Source organism: Odocoileus virginianus, chromosome 27 (genome assembly GCF_023699985.2).
Source record: "Odocoileus virginianus isolate 20LAN1187 ecotype Illinois chromosome 27, Ovbor_1.2, whole genome shotgun sequence".
NCBI classification, from domain to species: Eukaryota; Metazoa; Chordata; class Mammalia; order Artiodactyla; family Cervidae; genus Odocoileus; species Odocoileus virginianus.
In genome coordinates, this window is record NC_069700.1 from 32,923,912 (window position 1) to 32,942,963 (window position 19,052).

The 19,052-nt window shown below is 50.5% G+C and overlaps 1 protein-coding gene across 4 annotated transcripts; it reads right to left on the reverse strand.

Annotated features, from left to right (window-relative positions):
- Positions 1–752: 752 nt before the first annotated feature.
- On the reverse strand, positions 753–17,902 carry CDKN1A (cyclin dependent kinase inhibitor 1A). Of its 4 annotated transcripts, none has more exons than XM_020875815.2 (5): positions 17,474–17,902; positions 15,545–15,676; positions 4,689–4,997; positions 3,692–4,138; positions 753–2,285 (listed from the first exon to the last, which is right to left on the reverse strand). In XM_020875815.2, the coding sequence occupies exons 4-5, from the start codon at positions 4,125–4,127 to the stop codon at positions 2,236–2,238; spliced, it is 486 nt and encodes a 161-aa protein (XP_020731474.1). In that variant the 5' UTR covers positions 4,128–4,138; positions 4,689–4,997; positions 15,545–15,676; positions 17,474–17,902; the 3' UTR covers positions 753–2,235. The 4 variants fall into 4 exon arrangements, with proteins under 4 accessions (XP_020731474.1, XP_020731473.1, XP_020731472.1 ...); XM_020875814.2 differs by having other exon boundaries at positions 4,722–4,997; positions 17,474–17,901; XM_020875813.2 differs by lacking the exon at positions 4,689–4,997 and having other exon boundaries at positions 17,474–17,893.
- Between the last annotated feature and the right edge of the window lie 1,150 nt (positions 17,903–19,052).

The window sequence follows — 19,052 nt, forward strand, 5'->3', positions numbered from 1 at the left end:
TAAATAACCAGAAGATTCATGTAAGAGTATTTGTTCTTTTTAATGTCATATAGGATTCCACTATATACAGATACCAGTTTATGTATCTGTTCTCATGTTCTGGACATTAGGTTGTTTCTGGTTAGGCTCTGTTGTGAATAATACTGCTATAAAAATATACAAATGTGTATTTATTTCAATGTATGACAAAAACCACTGCAATGATGTAAAGTAATTAGCCTCCAACTAATAAAAATAAATGGAAAAAAAAATATTTATTTCTCTTGAGAACAAACCTAAGAATGGAATTCCTAGTCATCAGGTAGGCTTGAGGGGAGGCATCTTGAGAAGATATTACCCAGAGTTATTCCAAAGGAGATGAAATAGTTCATACTTCCACCAGGAGGTATGAGTTCCAGTTGCTCTGTATCCTCACCAACACTTGGCATTGTCAGTCTTTTTCATGTTAGTCATTCTGATAGATGTGTACTGGTATCTTACTGTGATTTTAATTTGCATTTTTCTGATGAGTCACAATATATTCTTTACTTTTAAAAAAACCACATACAAGAACCCAAAATACTGACCGTGGCAATCTGCAGAGGTGTGATGACTTCTTGTTTTGTTATTGTCTGCTTTTTGATTTGTGGTCTTGGTCTTTCTTTTGCTCAACTGTTCTGCTTTTTTTTTTTTTTAAGTGCTTATTTAATTAAAAAAAACCTCCACCAACTTGTTCTTATAAATAATAAGGTATATTGACCACAACACTAATATTACGAGTAAAGTCATCAGAAATATTTATTGAGCACCTGCTGTATACTCAGCACTGTGGGAGGGGCTCTGAAGGGCACAGAGCAGTACAGGATGTATTCCCTGCCCGTGAGAGGTTTACAGTCGAGGTGGAGACGGAAGAGACAGGCCATCTGGGAATCAGGAGAAAACAGTCCAGGCCAGGATGTCATAGGAGCCGGGAGGTGTCTGGGGTCAGACCCACCACGTGGCTCAGTGCCAGGAAAGACAAAGACTCACAGCTCCCAGACCCACATTTGCCCACTTAGCTCATCCTATCCACAGCCTCTGCTCCCGCCATCTGACTCCTTCAGCTGTTATTCAAAGTGCAATGAAATGGGGGAAGGGGTGGGGCCAATGGAAAAAGTCCTTGGCCAAGAGCCAGGGGCTGGTGTCACACTGTCCCTCCTGGAAAAATCTGCTCCTCACCCACCTACCCCTAACACAGAGAGATCCCCATTCAAGGAGGCCTGTCTGACCACCCAGGACCCCCACCCCAAGAGCTAAGAGGAGGGGGCAGTCGCTGCTTGAGGTAGAACTGGGGAACCCTATGCCTAGCATGTCCCTTCCCCTTCCAGTCCACTGAGTTGGGGGTTAGGGCCCCCCCAGAGCTGCCACCCAGGGCCGAGAAGATACTAAAGGGAAAGGGCATGGAGGAAGGGAGAGGAGCAGAGAGGGACTGAGAGCCCAGCTGGGGAAGAGGGGCCTCTGGGGCTCCTGGAAAAATGCAGGGAACAGGGAAGCCAAATATGAGACTGGCTCCCCTGAAGACGGGGGTGGGAGGAGTGGCGAGGTGGGGGTGGTTTGCTACGGGCCCCTACCTTCCCCACGCCTTCACAAGACAGAGGTGGGAATCAAGGGCCAGGAGGGTGTCCAATCCCCCAGCCCCATTTCCAGGCTGTGCCCACTTCAGGATCACCCTGCCCAACCTTAGAGGGGGCAAGGGGAACCCAAAGTTTTGATGATGCCTCCAACTCTGTTGGGCCCCCTTCAAAGTGCTATCTATTTACTTCTCAGATTATAAGGAATTCAGGACTGAGAATGCAGGAAAGGAGCCGGGGGGGGGGGGGGGGCGGACTTCATAACACCCATCAGATGGCAGCGGGGGAGAGAGCCAGGCCCCTCCAGAGAGTGCCACCCAGAGAATGGGGGTCACGTCAGCCTCAGAGGAGCAAGGACGAGGAAAGCAAAGGATGAAGAGGGTTTAAATAACGGTTCATATAATAAAAATACCTAGCACTCTAATAAGCCTATTTTTTCTGCTAATTTTTTTTTTAAATAATTCTAATGCCAGAGGCTGGGGGCGTGGGAAGGGTGACAGTAAGCAGGGTATGTACATGAGGAGGCGTTTAAATTAAAACACAAATAATAATTAAGACGCACAAACTGGAGGACCCAGGCAAAAGGTACAGAAGAGGCCCGCAGTGGCCCCCTTGTTTCCACGAGGACGTGCTTCTGGCAGCGGCGTTAGGGCTTCCTCTTGGAGCAGATCAGCCTGCGTTTGGAGTGGTAGAAATCTGGGGGGAGAGAATAGACATCAGCCAGGCCAGGAGGAAGAGGGCCCAGCAGGGCCACCCGCCCAGTGCAAACTGCAGAGGGACCCTCCCCAAGGCAGGGAAGAACTCTGGAAACTTCTAGCCCATCTCCCAGAGGGCTACATACATACAGAACATCCCCCCATGCTTCACAGATGTGATCAATAACAGGCCTTCCATCCATGGGCCCGCTTTAAGCCAAGCTGCCCAAATGCAATGGCCGCTAACCCTAGGTGGCTGTTTAAATTAACTAACAGTAAACTAAAAGAAAAATTCAGTCCCTCATGGCAAGCACTCAGCAGCAATATGTGGCCAGTGGTACTGAGCAACTGCTTCTTTGTAGAGCCTGATCTGTCAGAGAGCACTGCTCTGGAGATTTCATTATTTGATCCAGGAAAAGTGTTCTGAATGATGCCTGAGCCATATAAAGGTTAGTTATTATTATTATCATTATTGTTAGTTTTGACCCAGCTGCAAATTTGCTGTGGGATTCTTGGCTGTACTGCTCCAAGCTTCCGTTTCCTCACCTATAAAATGAGGATAACACTGGTACGGTGCTCGGAGGATTAAATGAAATGCTTCCAGAAAGACCTTGGTTGGGACTTCCCTGATGGTCCAGTGGCTAAGACTCCTTGCTCTCAATGGAGGTGGCCCAGGTTCTATCCCTGCTTAGGGAATTAAGGTCCCACAAGCCATACAGCCAAAATAATAACAGTATTACATTTGTAAAGTAAAAAATAAAAAGACATTGGCCTAAGGCCTGGCATAGTTAGTGTTCAACTGCCAGCCTCATTTATTCCATTTTCCTCAAGCACCTGCTGTGTGTCACACACCATCCAAGGTGCTGAGGATTCAGTTATGAACAAGAGAGATACAGATTTCTTTCTTGTGGAGATAGGATCCTATTTGGGGAGATGGACCATATCAAAATATGGAAGTAACTGTTGATAGTTTAAAAAGTGCCAAAAAGAGAAAAATAGGCTGGGAAGTGCGGATGAAGGTGTGTATATATGAAGGGGAAGGCGAGTTAAGTTTGGTTAAGGCAGCCAGGAAATGATCATTCATTTTCTCTCCATGCCAAATTCAGCGTGGGACCTTAGGCAAATCATTCTACCTGAGTCCTGTTTCTTTGCCTGTAAAAGGATGCCAAGAATGTCCTATGGTATTAGATCACTATAAGAACTAAAAGAAATCTAGACACTTATCAAAGGGCCTGGCACATAGTCAATGTTCTAAATAAATGTCAGCTAATTGGTCTTGGTAGTAGACTTGCTGTGTGACCTCAGGCAAGCCTCTTCCCCTCTCTGGGCCTGTTTCCCCCCTCAGAGTGATGGGCAAGCGGGGCCAGACAGGTGAGCCCTGGCACCGTGAGTTCTGGGAGTCCTCACCTGTCATGCTGGTCTGCCGCCGTTTCCGGCCCTGGGACGGGCCAGGCCCACCGGGGGTCCCCTCGGGCCGCTCAGGGGAGCGAGTCACGAGAGTGCAGGACAGCGACAGGTCCAAGTGGTCCTCCTGAGACGTGCCCTGCAGCAGGGCGGACGAGGGGCTCGGCCGCTTGCCCCCTCCCAGGTCGTCTCGGGGCCCCACGGGCAGGTAGAGCTTGGGCAGGCCGAGGCCCCTCACGCGCTCCCAGGCGAAGTCCCCCTCCAGCGGCGTCTCGGTGACAAAGTCGAAGTTCCACCGCTCTCGGGCCTCCTGCACGCAGCTGGCCATGAGGGCATCGCAGTCCTGGCGCAGCTGCTCGCTGTCCACTGGACCAAAGAGGCAGCGGCAGGCCTTGCTGCTGCGGGGGATTTGATGCGCGTCCCTGGACGGCTCGGACATGGCACCTGTGGCTGGAACACAAGGGAGACCCCGGGGCATGTAAGTGAGGCCCTCGGGAAGTCATTCGCTCCCTCTCCGGGCCTCGCTACTGCGTAACCTCAGGCGCGGCCTCCTCACTGGAAAGTGAGGTGAGAGGGGCTCTCGGTTCCCTCCGGCTGATTTCCCCCACCTTCCTCCCACAGAGAGGGCGTGAGGGGCAGAGTCAGTCCGCCTGACACCCCCAGGTCACTGGGGGAGTGGGCAGCTGAAGGGCAAGTTTATGTCAACAAAGGCAAGTTTATTGCAATAGCAGGGATCAGGGTCCTGTTTACCACCAGGTGTTATCAGCTAAAATCAATTTGTTTTTCCCCCCTGAGGTGTCCCTCGTGGGTGTGAATGCCCCAGGTATGTGTGAATTGTCAGAGTCCAGTAGTTTCCTAACTCCAGACCCGGCTGGGGAGGTCAATCCCCAAGTAAATGGACACCTCCTCAAGCCTCTCAAATCCCTCCGTCTAGAAGCTCGTGTGGAATAATCCTGCTCAGTTACTTAAAACTACCCTGGACTTTGGAGTTAAAAAGCACCTGGGTTCTAGTCCTTGCTCTGCCACTTCCTACCTCAACTTTCAAAGAGTCATTTCAAGTCCCCCGGCCTCCATTTCTTCATCTGTAAAATGGGACTGCATACGTGTCTAAAGAGCAGGGCTGTAGATGCAGGCTCAAGGAAATGATTGGTGGGCCCCGCCAGGCAAGGCGGATGGAGCAGAGTTGAACAGCTGTGTCTTGGTGGTTAAAGGTGAGGGCTCTGGAACCAGGCCACTTGGGTTGGAATCCAGGCTCTGCTGGGCAACCTTCGACAAGTAGCTTAACTTCTCTGGGTTCTGTTTTCCTCACCTATAAGATGGAGATGTCCATGTGTAGAGTTGTCTCTTGTGTATGTTGGATGAGGGTGTTTGCTATGACTAGTGCATTCCCTTGGAAAAACTCTGTTAGCCTTTGCCCTGCTTCACTTAGTACTCCAAGGTCAAACTTGCCTGTAACTCCAGGTATCTCCTGACTTCCTACTTTTACATTCCAGTCCCCTATGATGAAAGGGACATCTATTTTTGGTGTCAGTTCTAGAAAGTGAAGTCACTCAGTCGTGTCCAACTCTTTGTGACCCCATGGACGGGAGCCTACCAGGCTCCTCTGTCCATAGGATTTTCCAGGCAAGAGTACTGGAGTGGGTTGCCATTTCCTTCTCCAGGAGATCTTCCCGACCCAGGGATCAAACCTAGGTCTCCTGCGTTGTAGGTCAGTTCTAGAAGGAGATAACCATAGCGAATATCTCAGAGGACAGATGTGAGGATTAGCTAAGCGGTTGTAGGTAACGCCCTCAGAGCAGTACCAAGTATAGAAAAAGTGTTTGGAAAATATTTCGGTCCGCCTTTAGTTCTGGCTGACTCCTCCCCATCACTCCACCTGGGCCACCGCCTCCTTCAGACAGCAGCTGACAGGTGTTGTGGCTGAGGGCCTTTCCCAAGGATGTCATCAGGCAGGCGCCTGGGGGTAAGGAGGAGCTAGGCAGGGCAGGGCGGAGCAATGATTTCTCCCAGGCTGAGCCACATCCTGCCAGGCACATCAGGTGACCTGAAGTCTAGACAATCTGGAAGCCCCTGCCCCATTCTGCCTGCATCCAAGGAACCCGTTTTGCAGGCAAAGAAAATTAAAGGCACCGGTCTACCTGGCTCCTCACCTCCCACTTTAAGAGAGGGAAAACTGAGGGTGAGCTTGCCCGTGACGGGGTGCTGGCACCTCCCTGCCCTGCTTGAGTCCAGGGCTGAGCGCCTGCACGACTTTAACAGGGACTGGGTTTTCCTGGGGACAAGTCCTGATCTGCACGCTCTGAGGGTGAAAGCCCTGCTGAGTGTCCTCCTGGGGCAGGAAGCCCTCGATCCACACCACATCTACCTGTCCCCACTCCACGTCTCACAGTGAGTCAAGTCCATAACTCCAAGTCTCAGCAGACAGGGCAGGGGAGGCACTAGATGACCTCAGACCACGTTTAAAGGGCAGGAGTTTTAAGACTTGCCCCGAACCCACAGGGTTAAACAGATCAATAGTGTCTATTCAAGCTGCCACATAGAAAGGGGTTACATAGCCCAGTGGACAAAGCCCACAAATAACCTTTGCTCACTCTCTTCAGGGCTAAGGATTGAGATTTATTTATATATTTTAATGTGCCAAAGGCTGTTGTAAAAAAGTTTACGGATATTAATTTTCAAAAGAAATGGGTATATCACTCTTTTACAGAAGAGGTAACCAAGGCTCAGAGAAGTTAAGTAATTTTCCCAAGGTCACACAGCTCACCAATGGCACAGCCAGGATTTGAACCCAGCCCTGAATGCCCTGGGTTCTGCATTCTGGTATTGAACCCTACTCCCTCTCTAATTTTGAGGTTTCTTCACCAGAGAGACCCATCAGAACCACTTGAGGAGCTTTTTCAAAATGTAGATTTGACAGGCCCCTTCTTCCCCAGATCGATTAAATTCAAGGGCTTGACAGTTCTCCAGATGGGCACGCTTGGGGTGCCAGCCAAGAGGGGACACACAGAATGGCTTGAATAGACACTACAGATCTCAGGGCTTCATTGGCAAGAGGAGGAACCCTGCTAGGGTTTTATCAGGCCTTGGGCTTCAGCCATATTTTCATTCCCAAATAAACAGTAAGCACTCAGTAAACACTGCAGATCCAGTGGGGGCACTCCTTTTAAGAGAGGAGTGGGCAAAGACCTCAGCATCAGTACTAGAGTAAATTGCATTGGGAAGCAAAGGCCGGTGAAGCCTCATTCCGCGGGAAGGCGGGTTAGCGATTAGCGATATGGCCAGAAGAGGGCGCCAGTCTCCAGGAAATCACGCGCGGAGGGGGCGCTGCGCGGCAGAGCCTGGGAGGCCGGCAGCCAGCTGTGATGAGTCAGTTTCCCGCAAAGCGCTCCCCGCCCGCCAAAACTTCGCTTCCACTCCCGCTGCACGTCACCCCGGGGTGGGGAGGGGGAGTGGGAGGGGGCTCGGGGGCCGCGAACACGTCACGCTGAGCCAGTCAGCCTTCCGAAACGCCCGCCACTATTGGGAAACAGCGCGCTCTCGCGCCGCCTCTTGTGAAACACACGCGCGCACGCGCGTACACACACACACACACACGCACACACACAGCATGCACGCACAGGCGCGCCGAGATCTGGTCCCTCCACCTTATCTCCACGCCCAAAGCAAGGGATGAGTCAGATCCCTGAAAAATAAAAATAGACGGGAGCAACGAAAACAAAACCGCTCTTAAGTCCTCCCCGAAACGCAACGTGGAGGAAGGGGAAGGAGGGAGGGAGCTGCCCGGGCGCCCTAAAGTACCAAGCCCAGTTCTACGATTCTTGTCCCTTACGGGGAGAGCGCAAGTGTCTCCCGAGGGCCCCAGACCAGGCAGACGCACTACAGTCCACGCTGGACGGTGGCGTCCGGAGGGCGAATCGCCCTCCTGCTCTGCTCAGCCCTGTCGCCCTTGGAGAGGGAAATTCGGACCGGATTGGGGCCGCCTGGAGCGCCCGAAAGCAGGTGACGGAGGCCCGGAGCAGCGACACACCCCGAAGCCCCATCCCTCAAACACAGGACCTCTCCTTCCCTTCCCCCACCGCCCCCGTCGGGGGCTGGGTGCCCCCACCACGCCGCAGGGCAGAGCTCGGCTCCGGACCTCGAGTACGTCCGGCCGACCCAAGGGCAGGCTGAGCCGGGGTTCTCCTGGCGGCGGTGGGAGAGAGGTAGGTTCGGCTTCGGGGCTTCCCTAACTGACAGGCTGGCGCAAGCCCACCCAGCGCCCGGCCGAGGCTCCGGGTCCCAGAGGGCGCGCCTCGGGGCGGGGACCGGACACCCGGTCTAGGACCTCCTGGTGTCTCGGTTTCCCTGGGAACACTCTGTGCCAGCCAAATAGGTCACTGTGCTGATGGTGGCGGCGTGGGGGGACAGAGACCGTGGAGAGAGGCAGGGAAGGGACTTCTGGCGGAGCCACAGTCTCCCAGTCCTGGAGGAGTTCTGATGTCACCCGTCTTGTTCCCCGGGGTCTTCTTGTCACCGTGAGTCACCTCCCAGCTTTCTTTTAAGGAACGTGTCCCGACATGTTCCCAAGGGCCCAGGACACAGCCGGCGCTGACCTCAGCAGCACTGGGGACTCCGACCTCGGTTCTGGGCCGGGACGGCACCGATCGGATCTGAGAACCGCTCGGGAATGGATCCCAAATGAACCTGTTCGACTTGGCTTTCCCCGCCCCTCCCGGAGCCCTGCGCGAAACAGGCTTCGTCCCCACGCAGCGAGCGCGCCTAGCCTGGGGCCCCGGGCGCACCCTCGGCTGGGTCCACGCCTTCCCTCGCCCCAACGGAGTTTCCAGGGGAGGGATCGCAGAGGGGAGATCCCTGGTACTTGGGCGCCTTTTCGGCGCCCGGAGCCTCCGACGCATCCCGGGCCCTGTGCCCACAGGCACACTCGCAGCCCTTGGTGTGCCCCAAACCGAGACCCGCGCGCAGGGCCCCGCGCGCCATTCACCTGTGAACACAGGACACACGAGCCCCCGCGGACACACGGACACACACCCCCGAGGGGCACGGACAAACACGCGGACTCGCTTGGCTCGGCTAGGGAGCCTCAGTTCGGGATCCGCTCTGGCCCGCCCCAGCTCCCTCACCTCTTCTGGGGCTCTCAGGACGTCTCCGTGAATCAGCGCGCAGCGCCGGGTCTCCCAAGCACAGCCTCCAGCCGCTGCTCACACCTCAGCTGGCGCCGCCGGGCGCCGGGCGCCGGGCTTATAAAGAGGGCGGAGGCGGGACCGGCCGCTCCGCCCACAGCAGCGCTTCTCCCCCGGCGGCTCCCTGGTGAGTCCGCTGCCAACCTCACTGGCTGCAGGAGGGCGCTTCCCTCCTTCCCACTCTCCGCGCCTGGCTTTGTGCACTTGACATATTTCCGCACGAACTGAGTCCCAATTCTGTTTGGGTTTTTTTCCCCAGTGCGGGGGGTGGGGGTGGGGAGGGCAACTTGCCCTCTCATCGACGGGACGGCGGCGTTGTTGGGACCCGACGGACTGCCCACCCCACCCCCACCCCCCACCCCACTCCCCCCCGACTCTGACCCACCACCGACTGACTCTGGGCAAGGATTTGCCCGGAGCAGCTGAATAAACCACGAAGAGTGACATTAATAAAGAAAAAAAAAATACTTAAATAATTTTTAAGAACACTTCACTTTGTAATTCCCAGAAAAACCCCCCTTTACCACCATGGGTCCCTCACTACACCACTTCTCACCATCACCGGAGGTACCCAGAGACCCCAACAAAGCATTCTTGGAGGCCAGAATGGATTCAATTCCTTTATTTCACAGAAGAGGATTCAATTCCCCGTATTTCACAGAAGAGGAAACCGACCGAAGCCCACAGAACTAAAGGGGTGAGAAGTTATTTGTCAAATGCTCCAGGGAAGGACGGAATTGGGGACCCTGCTAAGAAAGGGCTAACCTGGTCTCCAGGGGAACCGGGACACTGAGATAAGCTTCCCACAGCCTCCTCCTCACTGCCTATATCCACCTCCCGTCCCACCTTAGCAGAAGAAAGCTCTGTGATTGCTGTGGATTTGCGGGCTGGGAAGGGGCGAAGGATTGGGGGGTAATCCCCACCCACCACATACACTGCTGGAAACGGAGGCTCAGAGCTCAGAGGCCTGACTCAGGGTATACAGCACATCAATGGCGATGGTTAGAACGCAGACCTTTTGCTTCTCATCCAGAGCTCTCTGCTTATGCCCTCTCTGTTTCAGCAGCTTTAGAATGCAAGACATGCCCAGCACCCATAATTTCCAGGCAATACACTGAAATGACACTGATGAAGGCAATTCCAGAAAGGCCAACCAGTGCTTCCAAAAGAGGCAAAAGCAAGTGAGGTGCCCTGCTGCTCCCCATCCCCACTTGTACCCCACCTTTGCTTCCTTCCTTCATCTGAAACATTTTTTATTTCTGCTTGTAAGAAAATTGCAGACAACAGAGTGTTAATCTGAACAGAAATCAACTAAAACATAGAATGCAGGCTGAAAGCAGCTCCAATTACTGACATCTAGGGCTGTTCGGCGTCTGGAAATCTCTGCCCAGACATGCCCAGTCTTCTTCCCCCAAAGCAGCTGACCTCAGGGAGGACAGTCCTGCTTCTCCTCTACTGCTGGGACAGGAGCCCGGGGAGGGGTGGGAGGACCCTTTACCAGACCCCCTTGCCTGCCTGATATTGGAGACAGGCCAGAATTGTAGGTGGAAGAACCTCAAACAGGCCAAAACGCCAGAACCAGCCCTCTCCTCTCCCAGTTCCACCCTCCCTACCTCCAACACACCCGTACCCACACCACCCAAAGGCTGGGCTGTCAAATGTCCAGCACAGGACGGGCATATCCTCCTACTGTCTCGAATCCCCTTGCCTTTCAGACATTGTAAATAGACTTGACATTGTCTATCTGTTTACTTTGGGGAAAAAAATTTAATGGCTGCTTGTATTGAATTAGTTAAAGTTTTACAGTCCTGAGCTTCACAATGAAATAATTTTTTGTTGTTTTTTTGGGAAGTGATTTTTTTTTTTATAATTTTTAACTCACCACCACCACCACAACAGAACTCAACAAATATTAAGCACCTACTGGTGTTCAGTACTGTCCAGCACTTAAAAAAAAAAAGTTTCCAAGCATTCACTTGAATGTGTAGACAGGTTTGCTCTTAAGAGAGGGCTTCTGCCCTAAAGAGGCAAAGAAGCAGGTTGATAAAACCCACACTCAAGATCCAAGTCCCAAAATACACACACATACACACACACACACACACACACACACACACACACACACACAGAGAGAGGCATGCAGGTACACAGTAGATCCCAGACCAGTCCCAAGGGGTCTGCGGTAAATCACATATTTTGTTCAGAGAAATGCAGACCAAGGTCCCTCTGGGGTTTCTCGGGGTCTCCTCTTGTCTAAAACCCCACTCTTGTCTAAAAGCAGGCAGCCCCAAGGACAAAACAGCCACCATCTTCTTCTGTGCCAGGGCTCAACATGTTAGGACATGTTCCTGAAGGCCTGAATGCTAGTCGGGCCTGCAGCCCGATGCCCAGGCCTGCTCCCAAGGAAGCAGACGGCTTAGAGATGTAAAGAGCTTCAGCCTGAGGAATGAGAGGACTCAGATTAGCCCCATCCAGGAGGGAAGTGATGATGGAAAGGAAAGTTAGAAAAGCTCTAGCCCGAAGAAGGAGGATGTGAGGAAAGCTCAATGGTGGCCACAGGAGCTACCCAGGAAGGGAGGGGAAGTGTTAGGAACAATGTCACTATTTCTCAGAAAAGGCCTGGGGAGTCCCTAATAGGGGCAGAGAGCTTTCAGAGGAATTCACCTCCACACAGGCTCCCAAGAAGTGAGACCCCAGAGAAAAGGCAGAACAGAGACATTATTATATTATTGAGCAGAAGTCCCACTTGCTTTTTTTTTTGGAAGAATAAGATTGGGAGCTCCTGCCACCCCACCTCCTGACCTTCCAGGGGCTTTACCCAGCCAGTACAAACATCAGGACTGAACATACGGTGAGGCAGAGGAATGTGTGACAGAATTCATGCCACACAAATACTTCCAGCTTCCCTAAGCTAAAGATTTCATCTTATCTAAGTCTGAAATTTCACCATTAGAAATTAATTTCTTTGCCATTAAGTTCTGCTCTTCATTAAATAAAATCATATAAGCAAAATGCTTAGCATAGTGCCTGGCACATAGAAATCGGTGGGAATATTGAATGTGCAAGTCCTGCAGAGGGTTCTGGGTGGCATAGCACAGTATGAATGAGTTGATCAGATCATTTAGGGACTAGAAGGTGGTGAGGAAATGCTGTGAACACAGGCCACTTGAGGAATGAAGTACCTTTGTACATATTGTTCACTCTTCCTGGAATGAGTGTCCCTGACCAATATGCCCCACCTCCACTTCTTTCTCCACCTATTGAACTCCTATTGATCCTTCATGACCCAACCTACATGACCCCTTGGGGTAAGACTTTCTTTCTCTGGCTCCCAAAGTTCCTGGTAAGTAGTCCACTCCACTGTGCTTTGCTGGTTTGTCTGGTTCATGTGCCTACTACATCCTCTGAGCTGGGAATCTAGAGGGGATGAGCCTACATTTTATTCATCTTTGTACCCTCAAGGCCTGGCCGCCTCAACCACAGCGCAGTGAATATTTATGGAAGAGCTATTTTTGGCCTGCACTCTGAGGTTATGCTTCAGTGCCACAGCTTCTGAACCCTCTCTTTTATTTCATTCATCTATTTACTCATTTATTCATTAAAAATAGTATAATCAATACTCACTGCTCAACTCATGGATTAGAGTATTGTAAACTGCTATTAATACCTTCCTGTGACTTCCTCTCCTGTGCTGACCACCCCCCCCAAAGTAAACACTATCTTGAATTTTATGTTGAACTGTCCTTTGTTTTCAATAATTTTATTACATGTGACTGGAATAGTAATGCTCTTCCATTTTTCTATGGAAAAATTGTAATTTAGGCAGGGTAATGTGACTAGTTCTAGCCAATGAGATGTGAACCTAAGTGACATGTGTATCTTTAGAGCTGAGGTCAAGTGAAATTTTCCAACCTTTCTGTCCTCCATGGCTGTGGCAAAAGTGAGGTCTCATGTCCCAGATGGTGCCATCTCAGTATGGTAGATCCTCCATCAGCCTAAGTTCCTAAGTGGCTGGCTGTGTGGGGCCAAGCACTCCACCGGCTTGTGTAAGATATGTATGTGACTGGACTTTCCTGGTGGTCCGGTAGTTAAGAATCCACCTTGCCATGCAAGGGGTGTGGGCTGATCCCTGGTCAGGGAACTAAGATCCCACGCGCCGTGGAACAACTAAGCCCGTGCACCAGAACTAGAGAGTACCTGCGTCTCAGTGAAAGAGCCCACATGACGCAATGAAGATTCCACGTGCAGCAACTAAGACCCGATGCAGCCAAATACATACATACATATTTTTAAAGATATGTATGTGAGGAAGACACAATCCATTGTTATATGGAATCACTGAAATGTGAAGCTTGTTTGCTCCTGCAGCATAACGTACCTATGATTTATCCATATGGCTATGGCTGGTTGCGGCTGTGCAAGTCTGTGGCACACAAATATAGCTCTGGTTATTCACACACTTTTGCAGTTGGATCTGTCTGACTTTATGATTCTTTCAGCAGAATGGGTCATTCTGTGCCTATTCTAGGCCTAAGCCTCAAGAAGGTCCAGCAACTTCTGCTTTTGCTTTCTTGGGGACATTGAGACTCCACCTGAGAAGTCTGATTACTCTGAAACCACCAGCCTGAGAGAAGTCACATGGAGGCCACATGCAAGATAAGAAGGCTACTTCCACACACACAATAGCTCCAGCTGATCTCCTAGCTGACAGCCAGCATCAACATGCCAACCACATGAGTGAACCATCTTAAAAGTTGATCTGAGGGCTTCCCTGGTGGCTCAGTGGTCATGAATCCGCCTGCCAATTCAAGGGACATGGGTTCAAATCCCCGGTCCAGAAAGATCCCGAATAACACAGAGCAACTAAGCTCGTACACCTGTGCTCCAGAGCCCGGGAGATGCAGCTACTGAGCCAATGTGTCACAACTACTGAAGCCAGCAAGCCCTGGAGCCTGTGCTCTGCAACGAGAGAAGCCACTGCAGTGAGAAGCCCACGCACTGCAATGAAGAAGAGCCGCTGATCGTTGCAACTACAGAAAAGCCCACACAGTATCAAAGACCCAGTACAGCCAAAATAAATATTAATTAGAACATCGATTTCTCATCCTCAGTTAATCCTCCGCAGTTGAAGTCACATGGAGTAGAGACAAGCCATCCCCAATGAGCCCCTGCCTAAATTGTAGAACTGTGAGCAAATCAATGATTATGGTTGCCACTATGTTTTAACATGGCCTGTTATTCAGCAATATGTTATTAAAACAGGGCTCAATCATTTTCACTGTTATTTCACATCCAGTGATCCCCATCTCCTTGTCAACGGGCACTTTGGTTGTTTCCAAATTTGTGTTATTATGCATAGGGCTGCTATAATTATTCCTATCCATGTCTTTGGGCCACATGTGCAAGTTATTCTTGGATATACACCCAGGAGTAGAATTGCCCCCACAATCTTCCTGTCGGGAGAAAAAATGATTAATGTAGCACCTGCGTTTGGCGTTTGGACCTATCTGTATCTTTCAAGATTCCTGGGAAAAGTCTAAAGCACTGAACACGTTTGGGATTATCACAGCTTGCATTTTTGTGGAAGAATAAAAAACAAATCCAAAGGAATGAAGCACTAATGGTGGAATTTCAGATACTGGACACCTGTCAATAAATATTTGGTGGCAAGAGGAACTACCCATAGACACTGAGTTCGGTGCTCAGAGGTGGCCTTCAAAGCCATCAGGACATACCTCTTCCAGATCCTTTAGCCCAGAATAGCTTTCTGAATGATCCCCCAAACGTAGGAATCGGACATTCTTTCATGTTTTCTTTCCTAACAAATTATTTTTAAGCCCCTCCCAAGAAAAAGCCCAAGCACACATCCAAGTTCTGAGGACTTGGGTTTGGGTCCTCCAACTGCATAGTCAGATCTATTATCTGACCCCTCACCATCCCCACCTTCCCCCACTTTCCATCCAGGATATGTGCTTTAGACTCATGTTACAGATGAGGAAATGGAGGGCCCAAGAGGTTCTGGCTTGGCTGAGATGACACAGGCAGAGATTCCAGGGCTCTGGTTGTGGGCCCTCCCTCTCTGCTCCCCCCTCCTATCAGCTGTCTGTCCTTATCTTTGCTCCCCTAGGATGGCGCTGAGTGTTGCCCATAGTCAAAATGCTACCAGGGCCACTGTGGAATGTAACAGCTGCAAACCCAATCCCCATATGCTGGTGGCCCCAAGTTCAGAGCTAAGGGGAGATGATGCCTCCCTCTCCCCACCCTCAGTGGTTTTTTACAACCCTGCACCTGCTGTGAGGGATGATGACCTAAGTCTCCTTTTGTGTACAAGCAAATGGCTCAGTGCTGGACTGAGGAAGAAAAGTGGGAGTGTGTGTTAGGATGACACTGTACTGTGCTGTGCCTAACTGCTCAATCGTGTCAGATTCTGCAACCCCATGGACTGTAGCCCGCCAGGCTCCTCTGTCCATGGGACTCCCCAGGCAAAACACTAGAGTGGGTTGCCATGCCCTCCTCCAGGAGATCTTCCTGACCCAGGAATCGAACCGGGGTCTTCTGTATTGCAGGCAGATTCTTTACCAGCTGAGCTACCAGGGAAGCCCAGGGTGACACTAGCCATTGTAATAAATGAACTCTCTAATTCCAGTGACAAGCCGATAGTTTATGTCTCACTCACATAATGAATCCAGTTGAGGTGCTCTGGTTGGCAAGGAGCTGACCTCCAGGTGTGACGATGGTTCAGGGACTCAAGCCTGTTCCATCCTGCAGCTCCACCATGCCTGAGGGCATCAGGATCTCTGCTTCCAAGCTGGAGGAAGAAGGAAAAACATGAAGAAGGTATGTCCCTTTCTTCACACCTGGTTCAGAAGTATCACCCATCACTTCCTACCCACACTGCATTGGTAAGAATTTGTCATGTGGTCCCACTTAGATGCAAGGGTCTGTGTAGTCCCTGGGGGAGGGCACAGATCTGTGATGACCTGCTAACCATCTCTGCCACAGCAGAGGAGCAAGGCAGACCAGAACCCCTTCCTCTTCCCACTCCCTTTCCGCAAGAGAGTTTTTTCCTGCTGAGTTTCTGGACCTGACCTCAAGGAGAACAGGAACACCTCTGAGCTACATGACCTTGAACCTCAAATCTTCATCTATAAAATGTGTACTTTTTAAAAATTTTTATTTTTTAACTTGGCCTTGCCACGAGGCACATGTGATCTCAGTTCCCCAACCAGGAATCAAATGCCCTGCATTTCAATGCCTCAACCACTGGACCTTCAGGGAAGTTCGAAAATGGGTACTTTCATATCCATGATCTTACAACCTTTGCGAGAGGTTGGAAAAAAGGGGGGTGGGTAGACATGATGCTCCTCATTTCCCAGCGGAAGAAACCAAGACACAAAGAGACAGTGTGACTTGTATAAAGTCACACAGCAGGACCCAATTTCCTCCTTCTGGTACACAGGTTTGGTTTGTTTTGTTTTGACTAGACTACATCAAAGTCTGCTGAGAAATCACTGGATTGAAATGCAGGAAAATTCCCTACTCAGCAAATTCATCTGAAAATCTCCCGGGGACCTAAGAGGATTACTGAGAAAAAACCTTTTACTGCCTGAAATGCAGGTAGTTTTAAAAAAATATTTATTTATTTGGCTGCATCAGGTCTTGGTTGTGGCTCATGGGAACTCTGCTGCAGCAGAAAGCCTTCCCTAACTGAGGTACACAGGCTTAGTTGCCCTGTGGCATGTGGGATCTGTTCCCCAAGTAGGGATCAAACCAGCATCCCCTGCACTGGGAGGCAAATTCTTAACTGCTGGACCACCAGGGAAGTCCCTGTGGGTAGTCTGTGATGGGGACCCAGCCTGGACCTGGTAGGGGAGAGGGGGGCCTGCTGCTCCTTTATCACTTTGCAGATACTCCATCCTTCAGACCATCCTCCCTCCAGCTCAGGGATTCCCAACATAGGGAATGGGAGAAAAGGGAACCCCCTTTTGAAAAATGTTCACATCCTACAAGTACATGGAATCTCTCTCGAAGACAGACAAAACGATGAGAGTGGCTGCCTCCGGGGAGAGAGGCAGGTTTGCTGTGTCACCTACCTCCGTGGGCACCATTAGCACCATCTGAGTCTGTGTGGACAGGGTCCCCTGGAGTGGTGCTGTGTACAACCCTGAATGCAAAATAGGCTTATTCCTCATCATATATTCTTAATAGCTAACTCTATTTAAAATAATAATTAAACACAATTAAAAACCTATTTCCAGGACTTCCCTGGTGGTCCAGTGGTTAAGAATCAACCTTCAAAAGTTGCGGCGACGATTCCGATCTCTGGTGAGGAACGTAGACCCCACTTACCTAAGCCTGTACATGCAGAAACTAAGACCTCCTTGCAGCCAAAAATAAATAAGTAAATATTCTTTTAAAAACTTATTTCCAATTTCTGGCCCCCTTTCTGAACCTACTGAATTAAAATTGTGTGAGGGTCAACCAGCTACACAAGGATACAGGGGTTTGAAAAACCTCCCCCGTAGCTGAAACCTCCCAGCCCTCCAGCCTCACAGCTTTGGGAACCCTGATTTAGTCTATCCATGCACAAGGGCCCCTTTCTTACCTCTAGAAGTTCTCTGCAGAACTTCCATCTCAGTTGAGAATCAGAGAACTGGGAATAGTGTCTGTCACTAAGTGGGGATGGGGGGAAAGGCTGAAGGGGCAGGTGGGGTGAGAGCTCAAGGCTTAGTGAGCAGGCCAGCTTTGCCCCCGAGGGCAGTCGGGTCCCCCTGACGCCTGCAGCTCCGAAGCACTCGGCTATTCCCGCCCCACCCCCACCCCGGTGTATCGCATCAGCATCTTTGGCCGGCACGGCCCCGGCTCGGCCTTGCCCGGGCTTGCCTTTTGTTGCATCATCCGCTGGCCTTGCCGGCTGCCAGGGGAGCAAGCCGCCCACTCACCGCTGGATAAAACCAGCTAATTATATCACCGGGAGACCCAAGGGGGGAGCACGTGGGTATTATCAGCTGACCCAGCCTGTTTCTACTTGCTTTGCATGATTGTTCTTTCAAAATAATAACAACTACCACCAACCAGGAAAAAAAAATCGCCTGGGGCTGTGGAGCGTGCTCCTGAAGCTAGAGCAAGGGTCCACCTGCTGCTCCAGGAGAGACCTTCTCAGCACTCAGCTCAGAAAAGGACAATCGAGTCTCTTGATTCTCAAATCACGATTCAACAGACAAACAGCTCTAAGAACAGGATACAGTGGAATCAGCAGAATCAGGAAGACAAATATTTCTCTGACAGCATCAATAACATCCTGAACTTCCCTGGTGGCTCAGATGGCAAAGAATAACAGCAGCATAGTAATTTATCTTCTCAAAATTTTTAAAATTTCTGTTTGTAGTTTAGTCAAAAGTAGAGAGTTTTGTTTTCCCATGAATTCCCATATTTATTTTCTGATGAGTTAGTAGAGTCCAAAGATACAAAATGATATGCAGTGAAAATTCCCTCCTAACCCTGCCCTCCAGCCATCCATTTCCTTTCCAAAGGTTGCGGCTGGTTGTTTGTATCTCCTTCCAGGGATAGTCTATGAACATCCTGGACTTCCCTGGTGGCTCAGGTAGTAAAGAATCTGCCTGTAATGCAGGAGACCCAGGTTCGATCTCTGGGTCAGGAAGATCCCCTGGAGATGGGCATGGCTACCCACTCCAGTATTCTTGTCTGCAGTCCATGAACAGAGGAGCCCGGTGGGCTGCAGTCCAGGGGATGGCAAAGAGTCGGATCCACGGAGTGAAACACTTTCACTTTCATGAACATCCAGGTCCACAGTCTTTCATCCAAAACATCTGGGGACAAATGGGTTTCAGGATGCAGAACTTCTAGGATTTTAGGCAAGTAATGAGGTGCATGTACCATGTATTTTGTGACACTTTCCCTCCATTTGAGGGTCCCTCTAGGCTCTGTATAGGATGATCCTTTGTCCCAGTTTTAGCATTATAAGGTCAACGTCCAAGGAATCCCTCAGTCACAGGCAAGCAGGATGATGGGTTACCTTAGGTCTGAGGTATAAGATATTCACACTAACCCGGATAAAAAACAGCTACAAACGGCTCACATCCTTTCAGCTCTGGTTTTGCTACCAATAAATTTGCCACAAACTGAAGGGAAAAAACCCTTGGTTTTCTAAGTTTTTTGAATTT